This window comes from Topomyia yanbarensis, chromosome 2 (genome assembly GCF_030247195.1).
Source record: "Topomyia yanbarensis strain Yona2022 chromosome 2, ASM3024719v1, whole genome shotgun sequence".
Classification (NCBI taxonomy): Eukaryota; Metazoa; Arthropoda; class Insecta; order Diptera; family Culicidae; genus Topomyia; species Topomyia yanbarensis.
Window position 1 is genome coordinate 340,407,499 of NC_080671.1, and position 26,785 is coordinate 340,434,283.

Here is a 26,785-nt window from a genome sequence, read left to right on the forward strand (position 1 = left end):
CTACTCATCGCGATGATGTTTCACGGTGTGTTTATACCTGTTGCCTCAGGTATGCTTGGTCGTTGACTGAGTTGGTGTGCGAGGATCAGCATGTTGAAATGGAAAGTTCTGTTTTCCTAGCGTAAAAATGTGATTTTTCCAGAATTCATGACATTTTATTCATGCTTTTGGCAACATTTTTTCCGTTTGATCGTGCACTCTGTAGATATAATCAAGCAATGATTCGTTACGAATATTGTATCATCGGCGATAGAGCAAACGGTATATGGCACCCCTCCCCCAACTACTGCAAAAACTATATTGTTGGGGAGTTTAATATGCATGGAAAATACGCATTGTTTGGTCTGAGTAAAATGTTGCTTGATATTTCTTGAGTTATCTTTGATTGAATGAGTTTTCAATGAGCTAGGGATATGAACATATATGCTTTACTCGTCTATATGAGGCTAGGGCTTGGTGTTTTAAACTTTAAAAAATTATCCCTGGCACGAGATTATTTTAAATATACGTTTGTAGTGTCGTCAATTATGATAGATACAGTAAAGACCCGATTTCATCATTTCATTTCATCGATTTTATCTACCCCTGGTTTTTGCAACTTTTTGACCCGATTTATCAGCTTCAAATGAAAATTGATGGTAGTTTGATGGGTTCTAGCAGACGAACCAAATTGAATTCGAATAAATCCTTGAGCATATTTTTCTTATCTTAGAGATCCGAAATATGCATTTTTTTTATTTTGCATTGTCAGACCCCTAGATTAACCTAAATAATCAGGAAAGGTAATGAGGCTATATCTAGGGACTAAATAAGAATATTTTAAGAGCTTCAGTTTCTTAAAAAGAAAGAAAATGATATTTCCCGATTTTAACAATGTCCCTGTTTTATCAACCTAAAACTCACCAAGGGGCTGATAAAAATGGGTCTTCGCTGCATTCCTTATTCAAGCACCAAACGATTTAGATTTGTAATTGTGGTCATGTCATGCATAAAATCTTTTAAAACTTGAGTTCAGGCACCAAGTATTCCTTTTAAAATTAGCAATTGCCAACAACTCGATTTGTTTTTGGTATACTTCTGGCAACAAATGTTTGTTATCATTCGTTTGTTTTACTATGATACAAAGTAACCACTACCGGTGCGGATCCACAGAGGTGCTGTGGAAACCTTTGCTACCACCAACCGGTACGAAAGGTGATGGCTAAATACATCAATACCAATATATCAGATCAATAACAGACAGGCATTCAGTTACGCTCAATCTTAGAGATATCAAACGAAAAATAACATTGTTCTTCATGCTTCCCTTTTCAGGTCATCACCTTCCACATCGTCTCCTAGCAGATCGAACAGTAAAACCCGCAGCAAAATGAGTGACCGTAAGGCAGTGATCAAGAATGCCGACATGGGCGAAGAAATGCAGCAGGATGCGGTGGACTGTGCGACACAGGCACTGGAAAAGTACAACATCGAAAAGGTTAGTTCTCGCTTCATTTGCCCACAGCCTTACACCATCAGTGTGCCGATGGCGATAACTGTTAACGAACTAGAAAGTTTACCAATGAGCGTAATTGCCATAATGGGTCTCAGGGTCTGTAGGTTTAGTTATTTCCCTACTAATTTTCATTTAATTTTGATTACAAAGTCATTCGGTATTGTTCTATAGAGACTTTGCACATGCTGTACATAACCCGAGAGGAAATTGCGTTATGTTCTCCTACTCTACGTATGTGTATAGTAGCAGGTTTTTTTTATCTGTTCAGTGTTGAGCTATTTACACTGGTACTGAGAGGTTTGTTTCTCCCTTCGCTCCATTGAAATGGATCATGCACGTGAGCAAGGTCACTAACTATTGGCCACCACCTAACGGACGGAAGAAATGTCGGCGGGATGCGTCTGTAATAAATATAAATTATTTTTAGAACTTTCATTTCATTGCGTTTCCTCTGTTTTCCCAGCGGACGCCTTTGATGGGGTAATGAAAAATGTTCATGGTAGTATGACTGTTGTGTAATCCAACATCGATGTTGGCAGAGAAAAATGTATATCAATGGTGGGAAAGAAACGCATTGGAAGCGGATATGTAGTCTCCTCGATAACATATCCAAACATCCACGATTAGTTCGCATTTGCCAACTGCTATATCGCTTCGGTATCTTAAAATTTACATTCCCAGAGTTTATCGTTTTTCAGAACTTCCGATATACGCATGATTACCCATTGTTATATGGGATTCCCTATACACTGGCCAATTATGCATAGAACTGCTGTACAAGTGTTCAACGGTCCAATAAATGTATCAACCATATTTGACCTATTAAATTAATTTGTGGAATAATGTATTTCTATAAAAAAGTTGGAGTTTAATGATTCGTGTTCCACTCGTCAGTAACTAACACCAATTTGCTATTAATTAGATGATGTATCAAAACTAACACCAACTTGGCTTCAGTTTGACACTAATTCCAAACAGTTCACACAACATGTGTGAACGCCTGAAGCAACTGGCTGGTACCGAGGGATGTCTCGGTTAGCCAAGCACAGATGCTCTGTGTCGTTGAAGCTATTTCTGCAGATTATTGCACAATGACGTGCAATAATCTATCGAAACTACTGCAATCCAATCTAACGTACAATCTTCAGAAAAATGACAAACTGTTGTACAAACAGTAGCTTAGGTAGCAACGAATGTCCGTTCAACGAAGACTGTGTCTAGTATTTCCAAACCAACAAACAGCACTACCAAGCAGATGCCGAACACGACGGACCCGTATAAGCAAACATTGCAAACATCTCATTCGGGTAAATCTTGAAAAGACTCACGGCTCTGTTCAGCCTACTCAAAAACAAGAATTAAAAAAAGTGTTATGAAACTGGAACACATCTCGACAAACATATGATTACGGCCTAAAAGCCAACTGTCAAAATTCACTTTGAATGGAAATTCCGGACAAACCGTTACGCGCCAATCACAGATGTAAGTAGTAAACGATAGAGAAAAGTTTTCGCTTTCATAAACTGTTGTGAACTGTGTTCGACTAGTAACGGTTTGTCCGGAATTTCCATTCAAAGTGGATTTTGACAGTTGGCTTTTAGGCCGTAATCATATGTTTGTCGAGACATTTGCACTTAAACCAAAAATTCGCTTGCTTGGCAATTGCAACAAGCCTTAGCAAAGCTTTCATCGAGATATTTGCTCCTGCCAGTCGGTTTCGTTCTCCTTTAATCTTTATCTCCAGAGCGTTTCTACGAACGACTATATAGCTACAGTAGAGTACTTTCAGCAGCGAGAAGTGTTTGTGCATATTATCCGATGGTCCAGAAATGACTATACTTCCGACTGCCGCCACTCTGGTTGGTCCATTACTGCGCGAAAATGATGCCAGCGAATCCGCCGACCACCAACTGGGGCGGTAATGGTAGAAGAAAATGCTACTAATGGTGACATTGGCCTCCTTGGAGCCGACTGACCTTTTCGCAGCTGTGATTCGTGCCGGGAGGGGTTTGGGTGTTTTCATCGACTGAAAATAATGAGGACAGCCGAGCGAATGAAATTAGCTCATTAGCGAGAGCATCATAGCAGAATGCAAACGGCTTTTCTTCACTCCCGTCATTATTTTATCTTCACCCTTGAGTTGTTTAACAACGATGACAGAGCGTTAGGATTTTTGGTTTTTGTTTCTCTTTGACAAAATCGGTGAAAGATGTTCAAAAATTTAAATTTCATTGAATAAGAGTTGGAACAAACTACTTCAGCAAACACCACATGGTGCTCGAATTGATGTTTCTGACACAACCCACGCACATACACTATCTCCCCAATAGATCAGCATCAAAAGACGCATCTGCGAATTGAAAGGCTTGTTAGCACATACAACACCAACAACGTTGACACGCAGAGAGCAGCTATACGTTTGTCGATTGATTGTGACATTAATGATTATGAGTAGTAACGCCTCTAGTGCGAACTTCAGTGTAGAGCAGACCTTCATAACGGTGATGGCACATCTAACCCGCACGGGGTGGGTGAGAGCTCCATCAGCCACAGTTTAATCCAATGCATCATCGAGGCGACGGTGGTGGCATTTTACAGTTCACACACATATTTATTCTCTTGCCTGAAGGATGGGGTCCTATCATATTTCACACCGCCTGGAAGCATGTTGTGCTAGCTAACGAACTTACCCGGCGAACCGGAGGCAACTTTAACATTGACTTCGCGAACGTTGCTGTCGAAATGCGGGGGATGATACTGAATGCTGAAAAGCGCGATGAAAAACTAGAACGACGAAATCAACCATGCGGAATGTAGTCGGAACTGAGTGCCGCAAGCGTTTTGTTGTGAACGCTGGAACAAGAGGTGAACTTGTTCGGAATAGCTCATCGTTCATTGAAAGTTTGCCTGGAGCCATACCGAGATCCTTTGTCAATAATGCGTCTTTTGAAATGGTGTTAAACAAGCTGTTGCCGGTCGATGCTTAGAAAGTATGAGTGATGAATGACGCTTATTTAATTGAATAGTAAAAGGTATTTGCACATTTAGACATTACAAACTTCCACATAGGTGATTGTTACTGTTTGCGCTCATACGTGCATGTTTTATCGGACAGCTTGACAGATTGCTTCAGCTCCTTTGATCACTTGCTGTTGTGACGTGTAGGTACTGTAAATATATGTACGACCTTTAGTTTTTTTGCATGTCGTTTTTTTTTTGGCACAACATGTCGAACAAACTATTTCCCCTCCCCAAGGTTTAGGGGTTTGACGGTATTGCAAACATCATCAAGCATATTGCGTGCATCAGTCCTACAGAACCTCTGACAGACAATTGCTTTAAGATGAGTATTACATTACGCCTCGATAGTAGTGCATCGAGGAGACCGAGAGGGCTTATGTGCCTTTTTTATGTTATATGCTTTTTCATACTCTGCACCTGCGCATACCAATGCTAAACCACTGGTCTATGCGCGGTGGCGTGGCCGACTGGCGGATCAACGTAGATTGACCTTTGCTGTGTGCCGTGTTTGCAAATATTGTTCTATTGGTGGTATTCGCGTACGGAGCTCACGGAGGGAGTCATTGTGTGTCCATTTATCGGTCGACTTCGTCATCGTGCATATACTAATTAAATTAATTGAATAAAGTAGAATAAGTAGAAACCTATTAGTTATAGCTTTGTGATAATCGTAGCTTTTCGTACTAGTGTACAACTGTTATGTGCTAGTCCTTTGTCTATCTATGTATGTATTCGTCTGAGTATTTGTGACAGTTGGGTCAAGGAATGGATGTAGAACTGAGGTATATGATAGAGTAGTGGCTAATACTTCTGGTCATCAATCTGAGCATTTGGTTCTATTCATTCGGGGAAAACGGGTTGGATAAATTAGGGTACAATAAATTTACCGACGCACGTGAGTCATCCACTCCCGGCCAGCATAGCATGATGAAAGTCTAACAGAATGCAATTGTCGTTAATGATAAATACACAACATTTGCTGCATTTAGACGAGTTTGATTGCATGTTACATGTATTTTTCTATTCTACTTCATTAGTCTGCTTCTTTTGTACATCTATTAGTTTGCTTTTCCATTATTTATGTATACCAAAATAGTATTGTTCTATTTATACACTTCTAGTCAAGCTCTTTGCATCTTTTTTTCTTTATTCGGCATGCTATGATTCCTTTTATTAGTATATCTCTACTATACACTATATATACTCATATAGATACAAACACTCGTGGCCTTCGCAATAACACAAACCTGGCCACAAACGCGACCATGTAATTGCAATAATCCACATATACTTATACCCGCGATTTCGCCTACAGGAAAACACCCCGGTAGTTAAGTAAACGTCGCATCTTTAAACTTCCAAACACGGTCTCAAACATTAACCCACCACTCGCGCGATCATGAAACGGTCACGTCCGAAAGTTTTACCAGTCTGGACTAATGCCTTCAGTTGAACCAATCAAAAAAATGACATTCATATTCACTAAACAACAAGTTCCATGGTGACATGACCTGGAATTCAAGTGATATGGAGAAACGGACTACCATCTGTACCATACACTAAAAATTAAGCATCAGATTCACGGTCCGCGTGCGATCAAACAAGAACACACACTACATTATTATAAAATCAAAATTATACACGTGAAGTCACATACACGTGACAAACACGTTAATATACAATGCTTGAGCCCTTCGCGACCATACCCGGCACCTACACCCGCAATCTCGTAAACATGATAACATCCCGGTGATAAAGTGAATGTCTCAGATCCTATAAATTTTCAAACGCGGTCTCATTCGTGAACCTAAAAACTCCCGCTGTCGCACGAACATGAATCGGTCACTACCGGATGTTTCTATCCTTGATATCAGCAGACTAGGTCCATGCATTCAATCCGATCAATTAAAAAAAACTCATATCCTCTGGGCACCACGTTACATGGCGACATGACTGAGAGGACTCTAGTGATATGGGGTAACTTACTCCCTGTCAGAATGTGAATTGTACACCAAAAACTATCAGAATGAAGGTCCGCGTGACCATCCAAGAACGCACGCGTATATAGGAAATGCCACACGGTTACAAAATCCAGTCTTGTACACGCGAAGTCACATAAACGCGAGCACACGTGACATACACGTTAACGTACGAACGCTTAAGCCCGTCGCGATTAACAACGCACACCTACGTTCGCGATCGCGCAAACTTTATAACACCCCGGTAATAAGGAGAACGTTTTAGCACTCACGAAGTTTCAAACGCTGTCTCAAACACGAACCTACAAACGTCCGTTTTCGCGCGCTCATGAATCGGTCACGTCCGGATTCCATTACTCTCTGCCCTAATAACTTAGGTCCATACATTCAGTAGGACCAATAAAAAAATAAAGCACATATCCACTAGACAACATGGCGACATCACCGGGCACTCTAGTGATATGGAAGATCTCACACTCTTTTAGCATCTTAGCAGTTCACCAAAAAATAAAGAACTAGATTCACGGTCCGCGCGCGATTATCCAAGAACACACATGAATATGCGAAACGCACACGGTTATAAAATAGAATTCATACACGCGAAGATACATACACGTTAGCACACGCGACATACAAACGCACACGTGATCGAACATGTTAAAGTACAAATGCTCGAGCTCTTCGCGATGATACACGCGATCGCGAGTCCCTACGCCCGCACATACCTGTACCGTACAATGAATATCACTTTCAGAATCACGGCCCGCTACAATTGGCCTAATGCAGTGTTTTAGTGGGCGACATTGCCTGTCTCGTCTGCAAATTGTAGTATGTGATTCTGACGGGGAGTCCTTTCGAGAACGTAGCTCTACAGCTCCAGTAGGACAACTCTCGAAAAAAAAGTCCAAATTATTTGAGAAACTACAACCTTTTCGAAGCGCAAGATTTGACAATTTCACAATTCCAGCCCATTTTACATCCTTCTACAACTCTTTTTTTGTGCGAGGTGTTTGTATGTGGAACTCTCTGCCGGGTTCACTCAAACGTATACAATCATTGGAAGTATTTAAGAGGCAGTGCACAGAATTTTTGAATTGAATAGGAAGCAAATAATAATTAGTTAAACTCAAATTTCAATGTTATTAATCATTACCAAGTAAGATCGTTGTAACATAAAAAAGATGAATTTCTTACGCTACTTGAGCAACAATTAAATAAATAAATAAATATGTTTAAGTAATCCGGGCAAGCGAGTGGATCGCAGGTTTGCTTGCAAGGGGCCGCCGCTTCCGCCGCCGATAAAGTATATAATTTGAAAAAATGGCTTATGATAAAAAGAAAGATGATAAGTATTATTTTAATCATTGAGATATTGTATGGAAAACCAAAACTCACTGGCGAATTATAATAATAATGGCCAAAACAAAACATACGTTGGGCGGATCGTAGTTCTACACCATACTATACTAAAACGTATGTCATAGCAAAGAATCCATAATTGCAAGAATGGACAAGCACAAAAATTTCAAAAATGAAACTGCTTGTATTTAAGAAAAGCCCAAATCAGTTATTAAATGCTAAAAATTCACTCGAAATGCAGTGAAGACCCGATTTTATCAGCCCCTATTTCAGCTACCCCTGATTTTATCAGCTTTATGACCCGTTTTTATCAGCTTCTTATGGAAATTGATAGTTGGTAGTTTGATGGGCATTAGCAGACGAACCAAATTGAATTCAAGCAAATCCTTTAATCTTTGAGATCCGAAATATGCGAAAATAAAATTAGTATCTTTTTTTAAATTTTGCGCTGTCAGGCCCCCTTAAGGGATGTTTAAGTTAAATAATCAAGAAAGGTTATGAGGCTATATCTGAAGAAGAATATTTTAAGAGCTTTGGTTTCTTAAAAAAAAGAAAAATATGTTCCGATTTTATCAATGTCCCGGTTTTATAAGCCTAAAATTCACCAAGGGGTTGATAAAAACGATAAAGCTTTAACCTAATGGGTCATTCATCTGATAACCTATACATTCGTATGTTATGCCAAAAGACTCAGTGAGATCACTTAGCAAAATTATGTCAAATTTTCGTTATGCTAAATGTTCGTTATGTTAAATGTCCGTTATGCCAAATGTCGGTTATGCCAAATGACCTTCAGTGTGATCAATTCTAATAAATATGCCAAATGACCATTATGGCAAATAACCGTTATGCCAAATGTCCTTTATGCCAAATGACCTTCAGTGTGATCAATTCTTCAAATTATGCCAAATGACCTGTGACCTTTCGTTCGGTAACAAAGGAAGTACAGACCTTATGCCAAATGCAACAACCGAAAGCAATAGTTCATTCATTTGTACGTACACCAACAAGCTCTTCAGCCCCAATGATGGTAACTTAGATTGGTAACATTTGATGATAGATAAAAATTTGGTTTTAATCGTATTTCTTGCCGAATGCGATAGCAACACTTGAAAATAAGCTGAAGTACCGATGTTTTGGCGATCGTTGTTTGTTCCCTATCTACAAGGTGGCGTTTTAGAACGGTCCCACTGTTTTGATCTGTCAAAATTCAATAGCAAACCGCTGGGAACAAATCAACGTCAAGTGTAATTTTTGTGAAATTGGTTCCCAGATCATCCTGGTCAGAGGTTGGACAAGACCTCAAAAGCTTGTGTCGATATTTTATATTTTTTCTAGGCTTCTCATGCGTTGAATGACATATATTCAAAATTCTATGATTACTGGATGACCGTCCCCTAGGTTGAGGAGTAGACTGCCCAGAAAAAAAATGAATTTTTGAAAACTCAATCGGTCCACCCCTTACTCGATTCCTAGTCCCACCAGGAGTACTTGCACCAAATTTGAAGCAAATCGGACAAGTCTAGCTACCGGACCAATGTGCCAGAAGTTTGTATGGGATTTTTCGACAACTTATATGGAGAAAACCCACTAGCTCCCATTTTCGCCGCTAGGCGGCACTGTATGCGTCGTATTATCACCCCACCCCAGTAGAACAACTCTCGGAAAAAAATACTATCGAGAAAGTTGTAGTTGCTATCATTTTAAATATATTTTTCTGAATATGCAAACTTTGTGGAGTAAAGTTGGACGCAAATTCAATGTGTCACGTTTTTTCACCGATTGGAAACTAGTTCTTGATACTGCAACTTTCTGTACTGAAGAAATGAGTTGTTCAAAACTGTGAAAATTTCTTGTGCGAGTGTGCAAAATGCAAATCAGTCAGCATGGATATCAGTTTGTTACTGATTTGCAGTCAGAATCGTCGCCTCCTTCGTCAACTACATCTCCAGTTTTTCATTGCTGTGATAACCCAGCTAAGCGGGATGTTTGGAGAAAGTAATCTGTCGGTGGTGCCATCATCGAAATAAATCTGGTGAGATCAATCCGATTTATAATAATTATCATTATCCATTTTGTTGAATATATAAGATCACTCCCAATTCACATCCCATTTTCCTTTCCTTACTAACGAATTCGAACATCCGTAATACCTATGGAGATTGCGTATCTTCTTAAGTAGGTATTCAACTAAAATTCCCTTCCCTTTTGCGATCGTAAGGACATGGTCAGGTGTGCAGTGAACTATACTGTCGTATAAAAAGATTTCACTGTATCAGCCACCCATGACGAGTGCGGTCGGTTTTGCTATGCTATGCTATTTTCTGAATATGCAAACTTTGTATGTCCTGTATGCTTCGAGATGGAGTATGTTTTGGTTAAAAATTTTGCTTACAGATAATGTTTTCAAAAATGCGTCATATTTCAAAACTTTTAGACATACAAAGTTAGTATATTAAGAAGACATATTGAACTAATATGAAACAATCAAATAAAGTGCTAGATGACATGCAACAACTTTGTCAAAGACACAAAACGAAAGATAAGGAAAGGACGTGTGAATTGTGGGTTATCCCATTTTGGGCGCTAGGTGCCTCCGGGGTTACCCCCTCGAATAACGAAAATGCTCGTGAATTGAAAGATAGTTCATGTAATGATCTTATTTTTTTAGACAACATGGGTAAATGAACTAATAAAATCGTGTATTTTTACAATTATAACGATATTAATTTGGAAATGTGGGTTTTTCCCATATTCTGTAAAAAATGCAAAATGTGGGTTAGTCCATTTTGAGCGCCAGCCCTTCAACTTCTGAGATATTTAGGATTGAAACGTAGATGTTGGTGTACATTTGCAGTGTTGCCAGAATTATTAAATTTCTGCGTTTAATTTAACCCTTGTATCCTAAAACCGTATTTTTTAATCCTAGCAAGCTACAGTTTTTGACAAAGTTATTAATCATACTCTGCACTAGAAAAACTCTAGAAAGAGAACTGCGGAGACTCCATTTTGGGTCGATTGGATTCGCGTTTAGCTGTCAAAAAACGAATCCAATCGAACATTGACTATCCTTATGACATTGGACGTGTTGCCATACAATGCCGGGGCATACCTTGCCAAAAATGCTGTTTTTCTCTCCGCAGTTCTCTTACTATGAGTTTTTCTACTCTGCACTACTCTTTCATTGCATTTTTTTATTCAATTTCAGTAAAATAGCGATCTATGTGAATGGAAGTTCATACAAGTACGTTTTCCCGTACTAATTTTAATACAAACTTTACATGCAATGGACAAGTCCGAGGAGCAGCCAATCGCTCCCACAATTTGGGCTCAAAAAGGGCTGTGCTCGCTAATTATGACCATTTTAAATGCTCTTCATGCAACCTTGAGTCACTCTGGTGTTTTTAAGGCGTCCGGGATATTATGATGTACAAGGGGTTCTTCCCATATTCCGGATTTGTGTCATAATCCTTTTGCGGCAATATATCCACGACGTTGCCATTAAGAAACTGTGTCTTTCTCAACCTATTAGTACATCGTTCTTGTCAGCAAGTATAATAGTATAATGATTTCTTCGATTGACTGATGTGGGCAATTTATCAACCAGCGGAACAAAGATTTTGTTACTATGCTTAAAAAAGCGCGAACAAATATTCTACTAAGCTATACTTTTTCCTCTTTTTTCAGGTATGCTAATTCACATAGGGCATCAATTCATTAGGTTATTAAACAAGTATGTATCAAACTATGTTAATTTTACACATACAAGTATTTCGAAGAATCAAAGCACATTTCAAAAGTTACGATATATGGCACTCTTCCGCCGAACATGTTTCTATTTCTGGAACGCGCCCATCGACATACCAATTTGAAGGTTGCATCATCATCATCATAAGCGTCCTCCAGTCAGCCACTGCTGGCGCGTATCATCGTTCTTTTCTTCTCGAGAGGAAGCAATTTCCCGCCGACTGCACGGAACGTTGCGGACCTGCTTAATGTCCGATAGACTTTACCTCCTCAAGCCAACGAACAAGCTCTAGCTTTACCCAGTAACAGTTCGCTTCATTCTCGCCGGCTTCACGCGCGCTGGTCTGGAGCTTGGTCAAATGGCCGCCATCTGGTTTTTGTGGAAATAAATAGCGGACAAATGAAAAGGGCCATTCAAGGCCGGTTTGTCGGCTCGTCGCGCCATTCCATTTTCACTCCATTTAGGACAGACTGGCCCGAACTCAGCTGGCCATTTTTTCATACGCGATTGTTTCTCAAAACTTTGACATTTGCGCATTTTTCTTTGGCTAGCTCTCGTGGTATACCAGTGTTCCAGTGCTGGTTTCATGGACTAACCGTGGTCTGGAAGGATTCTTGGTGTTAGTATGACCGTAGAAAAAATCCTGCGAGATTGCTCGTACGCTTATACTGGGAAATTTGTTGAAATCGACGGTAATGTTCCTTACTGGAATGTATTACCAAGACGATGCTTTTTACTAAGATCTCAGTTTTTGGCGCCTTATTTATTATCGGTGATAAGACGTCGGATAAAACCTGTGTTGATTGTTTATTTTTAGATTACTCTGCGGCGTAGAAGGCGATTACTCAGCGGTGCAATGCCATCAACCATTATAAATCAGTGCGACATTTATTTTGGCCATTTAGGAGCAAAGAAATATCCGAGATGAATGTTCTGTACTTTCAAGACTACAGTATACATCACATTGACCCGATGCCAACATTCAGTCATTGCGACATTCCTATTCACGTCGACGGAGCACGATTTTTAAAGCGTTGAAAATGAAGCAGGATATCTTTATCATGCTACGGAACAAAGTCTAGGAACAAGGAATTATTTTATGAGCACTATCCATCCGAGATGTGGGGAACTGTTTACTTTGTTGCTAATTCATCACATGTTTATGTAGAGTCTATTCATTCCCGTCCAGTCGGGGACGCCTTATCAGGGTGGATAAAATAAGTTTGTTTTTGCTTGAAAGTCTTGCAAATAGTGGAGTTGATATACCATTGCAATCATTTGGGAGCGTATGCTGAGCACTAATTCTCGTTATTTTGCTCACACCTAATATGGATATTTTAAAACAACATTTTTATACTTGTTGTTCAATGAAATGATTTTTTTAGATGCATAAAATTTTTTTGAATGTGCTGTTGCGTATTTTCATAATTCCTTCATTTGACGCAAAAGCCATATATTTATAATTTCGAATCTGCAACACGTAAAAAGTATCGACAATTATGTATTTTTCAGCGATTTTTTTTAATTTTCATATTACAAGTTCAATCTGGTTGGTTTTTTTGTGGTTAGGGTGCTTAAGTTATCAACTTTTGAAATATTTAAAATTAGTTTAAGCACTGTTCTACAAACCTATAAAACAATCAAATTGAAGCACCTTTGCTGAGCAATGTGTTGTGAATTTCAGTTTTCAAATATTGAAGGTCGGATGGCTCTTGAAAATCTAGTTATAATATCCAGTTCTAGAGCAGTTCTTCTATTGACGCACATTTTCTGAATTTCTTTTTCTTTTATATGGACTTACAAGCGATTGGTTTTCTACAAATCCATATATCTTCAAGGATTACAAAAACATTTTCAAGCCAACATTTCCTTTTGTAAGATTTTAGTATATGTTAGTAGTAGGTAAAAAAAACTGCGAGGTCATTGTTCTTGTTAAAAAAAATATTCAAACTTAAGAATATGCTTCACAAATTGTTCTTAATTGCTAAAATAGAAAAGATAACGATTTAGTTACTTCAGCAAAATAATGCATGATAATTTTTTTTTCAAATGCTACAGTGAAGACCTGTTTTTATCAGCCCCTTGGCGAAATTAAGGCTGTCAAAACGGGAACATTGCCAAAATTGGAACATATTTTTTACTTTCTTAAATCAAAGCTGTTAAAACATTCTTTAGTGCCTTGATGTAGTTTCATAATCCTCTCTGATTATGTAGTATACTGCCCATAATCGCAAGTTAGACCCGTGTTCTCTGGGATTACCTATCTACATGGTACTGACTTGCGATTATAGACAGTATAACAGTAGAAGTAGAGCAAACGCGATTTTTTCGAAATCAAGTTTTTCCAAAAACATCGTTGCGGGCGGTGACTAGGATTGAACATGAGCATGTTGACCGTACAATTCGTAGTTGCTACTCGGTGATTGACCAAAATAAGCGAAATTGCACAGAGAATCAACGAATAGGGTCTGCGAGTAGCTATTCATCCTCAATGTGCACGTTTGGAGAGTTCTATACTTTGAAACGCAAATTACGGCGCCGGCCACGTCCTTGCAGTCATCGGGGGAGGAAAGGAATGTTAGTACACTGAAGTTTTTATGCGGGGGATACGTACCGCTTAAAAACCTCATAACTTTGAAAATCCGCATAAAAAACCAGCATATCTTTGCATATTTTGAAAATCCATATTAAAAACTCATAAGGTGTGAAATGATTTTCAAGTAAGTTTTGAAGTAAGAAAGTTTAGAAAAGCGTGGAGGGGGGTCATATGAGCAAGCTTAGAGTTTCCAGACAACTTTTTTTTTTTCAATTATAGAGGTTTTAACCTTAAGGTCATTCGCCTCTTCGGGTTAGAAAAATCTCTTAGGAAAAATTTCTAACCCTATGAGCGGGGTCGGGACCCGAACCCAGGTGCGCTGCGTACAAGGCAATCGTCCAGACAACTTAATTCTTTGTCTTCTGCAACGCAGGAGTCAGGATCTTTTGGCATTAAATGCAAATCACCTGTGTCTGCGGCATGTCCGGACAAGCGTAAAGTCAAAGCGACTCCCCAGAATCACAGGACTGACCTCGACACCTAAGCGACCAGCATCGAAATAACGACTTCGAGAGAAAACCGCCGGAGAATAGTTCGAGTAGATCGGGAAGCAGCACCGACAAATGGTTGTTGGGGCGCCTGTCAACTGGAAGTCACCCTCCACCCAGAATTGCAGGACCGTTTATATCAATACTCGTTTATATCACCCTCGATTATATCACGGTTTTGTCTCGATTATATCACGCTTTTTGAAAAACAGACAAGGCACGCTGCGTTTTGATCCAATTAAGCCACATGTTGTATCCTGGCACTTTCAAGGAATTTTTACAATTTGCTTTTTACATATATGGTAATGAGCCTTTTATGGGGTTTTGGACTATTTCGTTAAGAGTTTATATGTGATGAGGTCGGTCAAAAAGTCGAACTTTTTTATTCCTTTATCGTAAAGTATAGTATCTTAAGAATGTATCTGAACTTTTTATAGAGGTCTAATCAGTAGAAGCAAAGTTATGGCACTGTTCATCATGTTCCTTTACGTGGGCGGAGGGTGCGGCGCGAAACTTTAAACGTGAATAATCTCGAAATCATGTTCTACCAAAAATGTTATTGCAATGACTAGGATAGCTGAAATTGAAATATCTTTCGGGTGAGTCCAATTTTTGTTTTAAATTCTCCGTAACTTATTTGCCGTGCCCTTAAGGAGGCATCTGGTGTAGCGGTTAAAAAATCGACTTTTTTATTCGCTTGTTAGTTATCAGCAGGAAAATCTAACAAAATAATAATAAAAACAAAATAGGCAAGATATGGTAGATATGCCGAGACATGCATTTTTTCTTGAATTGACGTGAATACTTTTCTTTTGGAAGGACAACATCAACGATTGGATAGGGGACTATTTCTATGGATATTGAAGCAACGAGAACTGAATCGTAGTCCCTTCGAATACACTGATTTTAATAGTCAAGATATTTGTCCAAATCCTTAACGTGTCAGATTCCTTCAAGTTTAGTTTTGGGTGGTTCAACAATTTAAAAAAAACGGTACGGGATACGAAAAGTGAAGCTCTGTGTGGAAAAATTATCCGCTGATGCAATACCATTTGTTCCAATGCGTTGAACAAATATGGCGGATGCTGCTCTAACCAACGGCTTCAAATGGGTAGTGATAATAGAAACATGGTAAAAATAGGCTCATTACTGAATTAATTTTGAAATGCTCGGTTTGTTAAAAAGGCAACTTCAGCTCCGGGTAGCCGACAGTCGGAAGGCTGGAAAAGGAAACTAATTTGTCACTTTTTGCGCCACTCATTCCAATTGGCCTGAGTTCAATTCCAGCCGATGTCGTTGAGATTTTTCTGAGGTAAAAAAATCTGTTGTCACGTTTTCTTTTGTAGGGGAAGTAAAGCCGTTGGTCCCCGGTCCATGAGGTGATGGATCGGTATCTAGTCCAGATAGTGGAGTCACCTCTCTGGCGTCGGTAAAGAAGAAGTAGAATCCAACTTCTATACTAACAAATATCCTCCGCTCGTGATACTTGTGGAGTGCGCAGTAGTATATACGGCCTCTAGCAAAAGCAAGTATCGGACCAACCATTCCTTCCCCCTCCTTCCGCGATCTATGTTCGGGCCTGGCCGGCACCGGTATTGATCAATCAACACTTTAAGATTATCAAGAGTTGCATATTGAAAGATGTTTCGCTACTCCCAAGCAAAAATATCTGCTTGTTCCCTGTGCTTGTAGCAGCTAGGGGTGGTCGCACAAGCTCAAGCTTTATTGATGATTTAATGGACTAACATTAAGCCAATGAATATTGCAATAAAACATTTGTTCTTCGTGTTTCTGCGATTCGATTCTTCTCGCGAACCGCCAATTCTTAACCCTCATACATAATTCAGCAGCCATCATTTCACTCAGACAAGGCCATGCGTATTCCCCACGTACATTAAATGCCTAGTGGATGAGTTTCCTAGTTTAGTTTGATCAGTCCAACGCTCCATTGGTTTCAACTGGCGGATACGTGTTCCCTACAATGCCATCAAATCAAAGAATATCTAAAATTGCATACGACAAAATATGTACAATTTTGAATATAATAAAAAGAAGGTTGCTTAATTATTTGCAATAAAACAAGATCGGGAAAATCAGTTGCATAACCAAGGTGGCTCATTTTCAAAGATAGCAGTGTTGATGAATAAAAATCACCTATAAAATAGGTGATAAGAGACGTGGACGAAAATAACTTACCACCGCCTGGGGATGTTCTCATTCAAATTACCAAATACTACGCAAAATTTGGATTTTTTTGTGGTCCGATGAAAAAACATAAAAGGAAACAATTTCAGGATTCAAAAAGCTTATATTTTAGTCTCCATTTACAATTTTTGGAAGACGAAAAAGCAAAATGGCGCCCGTGGTGCACGTGGAATTCCAAAATTGCCTCAGGATCGATTTGAAACATAAAACTAATAATCAGCTTCTAAAGTGAACTGTATTGGAAGAATGGCCTAAGAACGGGTAAAAAATCTCATATTTAGCGTAATGGTTCAATCTAAAACTTTAAGGTCGATTTTTAGTCTATTTTTTCACTTAAAGGCTTCACTAAACATAGAGAATACAAAGAATTCTTAGATTGTATAGCTCTTTCGTCCAATGAAAAAGGCTTTCTGTCGAGAGATCAAAAGATGAAGTCTTTAAATTGAACCGTTTCCAAATGAGATTACGCAGTTTTGAAAAAATTGAGATAAACGCGTCTATTGTTTTGAGAACACTTTCGATGAATTATTCGTGCCAAAATGTAACTGTTTTGCAACAATCATCTAGTATAGCGGGTTTTGGACAACGCTGATTACGAATCTGAAGCCAGTTTTTCGAAATTCAAAATGGCCGATTCAATATGGCGGACCCCACAAAAATAAGTGGCGGCATTTCAGCCAGTAACCCTATATCACTTTCAAAAAAGTTGAAACGTTATTCACTCCCTAACACTGAACACTTCTAGTTTATCCACCACCAACATAAAAAATGTAGGGCACCACAAGTGGATCGATACTGGATTTCATGACCAGCAGGCTCAGTTCAAGAACAAAATAGCAGCAGAAAGCACCAATAAATACATCAATTCGGTTCTGCTAGGCGGCTTCAACATTCCTCGGCATTTGCCGACGCCTCCCGCCCCATCATCCCGTGCAAGAGAGGAACATTAAAAACATACGGTGGTCGTGGCGACCAGGTGTGGAATGGGAAGCGCGCCAATCGTTCGGGAGCAACATAAACCTAACAACAAACATAGGATTGTTTGGCACGTATAAACAAATAAATTGCATGGCTATAAATTAAGATTTTGAGTAAATTTAATCTTTTTCAAAAGGGCGTGCGAGGGATTGTGTAGCCATGCACATTTGGGAGGCATTTGAGCGAGTGTTCGTTAGTCCTCTTCATTAACATGTTTACTTTTTGAATAACAACACATTGGGGAATACTGGAAACTATTGGCATTAGGACTTCGTCACTTTTTCCTATTGGATGTTTGGAGCCTGGACATTGTTGTTTTCAAAGAAAAAAATGGCAGTAACGCGTTCTGCGCTACAATCCTATCTGAACTGTAACAAATTACAGTAGGGATATACAGTCCCATTGTGCCAGCAATTGCGCACGGTCGCGTCGACGAGGTTACTGGAACTAAGTGGAATCAGCATGAGTTATACATCCTACAGCTGGTGTGTTGTGAATTTGTGCCATTGGACACAAATATGCACTTACACATAGTAATTCAGTCCTGACAGAGTCCCAATATCCCAAACTGAATTGGCGGCAGTAGACAAATTTCCATATATTTCCATTTTACTGTTTTAGGTCGACCTCAATCGTGGTAGGATAGGATTCATAAGAAGGTCAAAACAACTACATTCGGTCGTAAGAATGTTGAAGATTCTTTAGTCAAGGGCTTTTTTTCCTTGTCCAGTCTTCATGAACTGTATCTGCGTGAAAATGTCACCTTTTTCTATCACAAGCTCAAGAAGTTTTCTTTCCGCTCGCTACCTACACAATTTCCTGCAATATAAAAGATAACTATTGAAAGCGACATTTTTCCGTCCAACGTAGTACAATGCTATATACCCGTCCAGTACAATCGATCATGCTACCCAATACTTCAGAAGAATAACAATATAAGTTGCAGTGGTGCTTCTCCTTTTCCATGTAAATTTATCGTCATCATTTTTTTTCCGAGTGGGTTGTACTCTGCACGAGCAGTCCGGTTGGTTTCAGACAGTAACGGGAATGGGCAAATTTTATACACTGAAAGGCAACCGGGTACTACAGTTTCGGTTTCGGCAAAGAAGTTGATAACAATGTCGTTTGTTTGGTGATCGATATCTACAAACAAGACGTTGTATCTGCTTCAGGAAATCCATTTGGAGGCAATGAATGCCACAATGAATTTATGTAAATTTAAATCTTTTGACGTCGATCTTCTAACCCATGTTTATGTTTTTATATTTGTTTATTTTAAACGATCTCACACACGGTAGAATTTTCAGTAGAACTTCTTAGATAACATTAGAATTCTATTGCAGTTTCTCAGTAACTTTATGTGAAAAGTTGACAATTTCTCATTAAACTGTTAATTTATCTTTGGAAAAGGTTATCCTATTTTATTGCTATAGTTGTATCGTTGACTAATAAAACGAAGCTTGCGAGGAATAGCTTTAATCCAGGACTGTTGATTAATTACAACTATAGAAGGAATTTGTATTTTGCAGATGAATTTTTTCGATCTTCATTACGTAATGTTGAGGTTTTTTGATCATTCATTTTTTTATTGTCATTCATATGTCATAGTCCATAAATCTTAAGTCATAAGTCCATCTGTTCGAAAGTGTAGTTTGATTTTGGTTGAATTAATAACATTTATAAACTTTCAAGTATACATTGATCCGACCACTGAGCGCACTATTTTAGAACAATGGCAGCATCGAGTTTAACTTATTATAATTAACTTATTAACTTATATGAATCATCCCTTGTGAGCCTAATTAGACTAAGTACGACAAGCGTTAGAATCCCCAACAAAACTGATGCTTGATCATTGATCTAGCCACAGTAACCCGTAGATACGTGAGAAAAGCAGAAAACCAGTCCCGTCATAATAAAAGCGCAAGTGAAACTTTCCAACCCATTCAAATGTAAGGGCAACTTTCTTCTCGGCAATCAGATTATCGCGTCACAATCATCACCCCTTTCCTTTCGTTTGTTCTCTGCTCACATGCAGCTAACCCCTCAGTCGTTATGTCGTCGCTAGCAGGTCTACAGAGGTGTCAACTTGAACAAAGCTTTAAACATGACTAACAACCAATTAAATCTAATAACCTGTACTCTTCGTAGGGTGAGTTTGTTACTACTATGGGTTGAGTTGAGATGCTAGGTCACGCATGCATTTTGATACGGTGGTGCAAGCGTAGAACTACCAACATAGTCTTTTGCGAGCTTTCTGTTGGTACGAGATAAAATGCCGTTATGATGAAGAGATGAAAGTTTTGGTTATACTGTGAATTCACTGGAATATTGATAACAAGCGTCTGTGCTAGGGTCTTGGTATTATCTATAAAGTTTGATATTCCATAGTAGATTTGACTAGAATGTTTCTCCATGAAACTCGAATAATTACATATATTTTATACACGGCTTACAGCATTCCGTATGACATTATGCATTATTATCCATTATGCACGTCGTCGTCTGGTACCGTAAACCGGGGTAACTTTGATCACTCGAAACTTTTTTCGTAGATCGCTTATTAAACCGGAATAGTCTACCGAATCATTTTAATTTGAAATGATTTTTACTCTAAACTTATAAAATACTGATTTGTTATACTTTTTGAGTATATTGTTCGGTTTTTGGGTACAAAAACTACAAAAAACCGAAATTTGACTTTACCTGATTTTTACGAAGCTTCGTAAAGTGTCTATTTTTTATAAAACAAATAAATCTCAGATTTGAGCAGGAGTAATAAATTACAATCGAGTTTTTATTTTCTTTTCGATTGGAATATGCTAAATTTAGTTTTAAGAGTTTGTTTATTTTAATACATTTTTTGGGAAACTAGTTGGCAATTATTTAAAACTATTTTAAGCTAAAATTCGCAACATTTTTTTATTGTTCAATATTCTAACGTGTTAAAATGGGTGAAACTTTTTGTACATTGATAAACCACAGAAACAAAACAATTTTAGCAGTTTTTAAGTTTTTCAGAATCGTTTGTTCTAGTTGGACACAAATTATACGAATTTTGGCTACTCGAATTTTACAGTACATCGAAATACTTTGTATAATATTAATTAACTTCTATTTAACAATGAGTATCTTTGCAGAATTAGTCTAAACAAACATTTGAATGAAAAACATCGACATCAATAACTTAATGTGACTGAACATGCAGATTATCAAAGTCACCCCGGAACACGAAAACGGACTTCAACTTGAAATCATTTTTGAAAAAATAGCTGTAAGCGGACAATTTTAGGTAAAAAAAACCAACCAATCTTGTTCCCCATATATCAGTACATGGTTTAAAAATATTAAACTTGAAAAAAATGTGTTGCGTCTAAAAATATGTAATGATTACTTCGAAAAGTGATCAATGTCACCCCGGTTTACGGTACCGAAGTCATGGCTGAGGTGATAGTGATGGCATGAGAAAATTGATTAGACAGAATGTCGATAGTCACGAGAGCCTCTGGCGCAATTTAAAACTGTTATATATCCACTTTTATTCACAAGTCCAGGGTTATTACGGTTGCCGAATTTTTCGGGTTTGGCGCGCGATTTATGTTCTCAATTTGACGCAACGCTTGAATTTGGCAAGAAATCAATTTTCAATTTTTTTTTCAAGATCTTTATCAGAATCTACCTAATATGATCATTTATCATTTTGTTCGCGATAAATGTTTGCTATAATTTTTCCCTCTCGCAGGTTGATGGGATTGAGATGGTATTGTAAACATCATCAAGCCACAATAGATTCAATAGAGTTATTTAAAAATTTAAATTGGTTCTTTTTAGTATCTATTTTCACCAAGTTCTACTACTAGAGGTTAATTAGTTCTCATGTCCATTAATCATTATGACTGCTCAGGATTTGATTTATACAAGAAACCCGCTTCAAGGTGTTGGTTACAATACGCCTCGATAGTGGTGTATCAAAGAGGCCGTGCGCCACGCAAAAAATAGTTAAATGAGAAAGTATATGCTATGAGTGGTGGTTGGCTATTAGTAATATTTGAAGTACTAATGTATATTTGTCATATGATGATCGTGATTTTAGCTGTATCTTGTACCTCTCTAATCAATTGCATTTCTCATCAGTTGCCTTTTATCTCTTCTTTTCGAGTCCTATACTGAAATTACCTACAACCAAAAGTCGTCCATGCATTCATTTGGACCAATTTACAATTAAAAAAATAAGAAAAAATAACTACCGGAAACTCTAGTGATATGGGGTAACTCACTCCCTATCTGAATCTGAATCGTACACCGAAAAATACCCGCGCGACCATCCAAGAACACACGCGAATATGTGAATAACTACACGGCTACAAAATCGAATGTATACTCGCGAAGTCACACACACGACAAACAGGTTAATATATGAACGTTTAAGCCCTTCGCGATCATCCACGCATACCTACGCCCATGATCGCGCTAACTTTATAACACCCCAGCAATAAGGTGAGCGCTTCAGTACTTACGAAGTTACAAACGCGACCTCAAACGCAAACCCACAAACGCCCGAGTTTGTGCGATAATGTATCGGTCGCTCGAAAATATTTACCCTTCGTTCTAACAACTTTGGTCCAGTTGGACCAATCAAAAAATAATGTTCAGATTCATAGCGACATGACCGGGAACTCTAGTGATATGGAAGAAATCACTTTCTCATGTCAATCTAGTATCTGAATCCGAAATTTAAGTATCAGATTAACGGCTCGCGCGCGATCATCCAAGAACGCACACGAATATGCGAAGACACATGGTCATAAAATAGAATTTATACACGCGAAGTTACGTACACGTTAGCACACGCGACATACAAACGCACTCGCGATCGAACACGTTTACGTACAAACGATCGAGTCCTTCGCGATGATACACGCGGTCGCGAAATCTCTACGCCCGCACATATCCGAATCGTACAATGAATATACGAGAGCCGTTCAATAAGTCATTAGAAAAAGATGGAAAACACTATTTTTTTGGAAATTTATTCTTTTATTTCTCAACATAATCTCCTTTCAGCTCTACACACTTTTCCGACCGTTTTTCCCAAATTTTTATCCCGTCCAAAATTGGATTTTGGAAGTTCTGTTGCAAAAATATCGATATGCGACTTGATGACGAACGTTTCTGGACAAAACACGATTTGCGGTGTTAGCTTCCATTCAAAAACTACTTAACCGATTAATTTTAAACTTTGCATGCACATTCTATGTAAAAAAAACTTAACCTCTACGTTGAGTTTTCGGTATACTTTTTAAATTAGGGTTTTTTTTACTCATTTGAAATAAAACATTAATTAAAAAGCAATAAAAATTAAAATCCTGCGTACGTCGCTGGAGAAATCAATTTTGAATATACTGTGAACAGTTCAAAATGATCAAAAATCATTTGTTCGAGTCACATTTTTGACCGGTTCAAAAAAGTGGTTTCGAGAAAAACGCGGTTAAAGTTTTCAGTGCACTCGAGGTTTACATAAGAGGCGTTGCATCAGAATAGAAAATTTAAACATTTATATATTGTTTTCGCCTTCCATTTTGTTGAGATATCATTTTTAACATCCTAAAGCATATTTTAGACTAAATTCCCCAGTATACAATCATTGCTAGTAACAAAACTACGATCATTGATCGTACCATTCGAACTTCGGCTGTACCACTGCTAAAGATGTGCCACATAACCAACACACCCAAGACCGTCAATCATCGCACCGATGTACAGAACCGAAACACCGCATACCCTGGCATTTTACATACCATCAAGTTCAATAGCAATAGCAGATCGAGCTTCCCCTTACCGGATTCTTTTGAGCCAATATAAATATTGCGAGCTTTTCTTACGTCGATAACCATTTTATATTCAAACCAGTTGTCATTCAGTACAGTAGCGAAATGCACCAATTTCGAAAACGAATTGAATTATTGTTTTACGCTGAACAGTAAGTCGGACTAGAAAATAATTTATATCCGCTATTAAAATGATTCAACATTAACCATAGAAGAGATTGTATGAGTAGAAACCACAACCAGACACCGTATTGGCAGACAGCGACAATGTTCACAATGTCATTCGGCCAAATGCTTTTATATTTTTGTCTAGTTTATTAACGAAATCTTTCTTTCAATAAATGTAGTTTCTTTTGAAAAAGGCTTAAACCAAAGGCCGAACCGTCAGGAAATAAACAAATTGTCTTTTTGATTGAACATGACTGAGAAAGCCGTTCAAAGAGAACCCCAAGAATTATTAGAATGACGCGGAAAACCCGATACAGGGAAGACCCGATTTTATCAGCCCCCGATTTTGTCTACCCCCGATTTTATCAGCTTTTTGTCTCGATTTTGTCAGCCTCATACCAAAATTGATAGATGGTAGTTGGATGGGCTCTAGCAAACGAACCAAGTTGAATTCGTAAATCCTTTCTTGAACATATTTTTCTTATCTTAGAGAACCAAAATGTGAAAAGATAAAAATTCTATTTTTTTAAATTTTGCACTGTCACACCCCCTTAACCCTTTCATGCCCAACTTTTTTCTAGTGCATCTAGGGTTTCAAAACTATTTTTCGTTTAAAACGGTGGGGTCAAGAAACTCGAAAAACCTTTTTTCATAAAGGTAGGTGCTTTCCTTGCAGTGCTAGAAGCAGCTCAATTTTTACCTTTCAATGCTCCCTACAATTTTCCTAGAATATTCACAAAAGTCCAACTGCGTGGAAAACGTAGCCAACAATAGACTAAATTGATAAGTTTTATCAGTTTTCACTAATATTGCAACATAACGAAGTTATATGAAAAATTCATTTTCCGTCGTCAACGTAAACGGTCCCTGGCAGCACTGCTCCATCGGAGTACAGTCAGACTAATTGCAATAACTTCAGTTCTAGAGCTGATCCTTGTAACTGTTAATACTTAAATGAAAGCCAATAGTCACATTTATTAGCGTTACTTGATTTTGTGAGCAAATCTTGCCTGAATCAAAAGTTATAGCTGTTTAAAAATATTGTTGTCCACAAACAACATGGGCATGAATGGGTTAAGGGAAATTTAAGCTAAATAATCAGAAAGAGTTGTGAGGCTATGTCTAGGGACTAAAGAAAAATATTTTAAGAGCTTCGGTTTTTTTAAAAAGAAAAAAAATATCTGTCGATGTCTCCGTTTTATCAGCCTACAATTCACCAAAAACAACGGGTCTCCACTGTATTTGATAGTGTACTTCAGGAGGAGTTGTCGATATGGTGCATCTAGAAGACATAATAAAATATTGGGAAGTTATAGAAGTCCCACATGTATTTTTGTGCTAAGTGCTTCATTTATCGTTTGCTTGTCGAATGAGAGGCATGTGGATTAGTGATGTTCGGGTTTCAATTTTTTCGAACCCGAACCGAGAGCTTGAAAATCAAAAAAACCCGACCCAGACCTGAACCCTAAATTATAAAATATAAAAAACCCGAACTCGACCCGAGTCCATAAATTTTAAAATGGAAAAAACTCGAACCCGAGAATCAAATTTTTGTAAATCTCGAACTCGACACTTCTAAAATTTGAAAACCCGAACCAGAAAGTTTATAATTGAAGATCTCGATCCGAACCCGATTTGTTTTTACGGATAATTAACCAAAAATCCCGAAGATATTTAATTTTAGGCACTCGAGCTGGATCCTAGGCTCATCTAAGAATGTTAGAATCGCTCGAACCTGAAATAGCACCATACGCGTTAAGTCACATCTGCATATGGAAAAAAACGAATTACTGGCGAGTGAAATTCGCATTTCTATTTACTATTATTGAACGTCGAATTTGTAATATTCTGAGAAACTTATAAATCGTCGATATTTTAACGAAAAGTAGGATAAATCGGCGGTTAGCACATGGGGAAACAAAAAGTGATGACAGTTTCAAACAACCTTGCCCATCGTACTTAACCAAAATTTCTATTTTTTATGGTAAACCATTCCTGCAAGAGCAGTTTTGTATAACTTATTACATTATTAAGAGGATCGCCTGGCGTAGTGGGCAAAAAAAATCGATCGGAATCGGGATAAAAATCCGCTTAATTTTTACTATTGAATCTCTAGAACAGTCTCCCGCAATCTCTGTGGCCTCACTGAACTTCTTTTGTTTTAAACATCCATGCATTCCTCACGCATATTTGCTATACCACACGCAGATTTCAAACTATCTGCAACAATTTTCGAAAAACTAGCGGTGACAAAAATAGTGTAAAGAATACACTCTAAATAACTTCTACCCAAATTTTCAAGAGAAAATAACCAATCCCGGTCAAAAAAATGCGGACGAACATGGTCAGGCGATTCAAACAGTTTGACGTTTAACTCAACTCGCCTGTGCTAATTGCCCTTGGTTGTTTTTGCGTTTTTCAAACATGGCGGTTCATGTTTGGCTTAAGCGTAAAATAGTTTTTTAAAACAATTGGCATGTTCTCACTTGTATTTTGTTTGTCTAGTGCATTTCATTTAGCCAACGAATGTGGGAAATTGTGGAATCATGTGTAAGTATAGTATAACAAGATCTCTGACCTAAACTCTTAATAAAAGTCAGATTGTGGTAAATTTTGGTGTGCAATGCCAATTTCACCATTTTTTTTATTTTTTTATTTCGATTATAGAGGTTTTAACCTTAAGGTCATTCGCCTCTTCGGGTTAGAAAAATCTCTTATGAAAAATTTCTAACCCTATGTGCGGGCCGGGACTCGAACCCAGGTGCACTGCGTACAAGGCAATCGATTTACCAACTACGCCACGCCCACCCCCTAATTTCACCATTGATTCTTCCTATAGTTTGATGGTGATTACCTAGTGTAGTGATAAGTTTATGTGAATAGATAATCAATCCGAAAATAAGTATTATTTGCAATTTTC

At 38.1% G+C, this 26,785-nt stretch overlaps 1 protein-coding gene across 1 annotated transcript in view; it reads left to right on the plus strand.

The window, feature by feature from the left end:
- The first annotated feature begins 1,295 nt into the window (after nt 1-1,295).
- The window catches only part of LOC131684065 (dynein light chain 1, cytoplasmic), a 47,682-nt gene continuing 22,192 nt past the window's right edge, over nt 1,296-26,785 (plus strand). Inside the window, exon 1 of the mRNA XM_058966593.1 lies at nt 1,296-1,477. Coding sequence (XP_058822576.1) covers nt 1,370-1,477 — 108 coding nt within the window. The 5' untranslated portion in view covers nt 1,296-1,369. The remainder of the gene's footprint in view (nt 1,478-26,785) is intronic.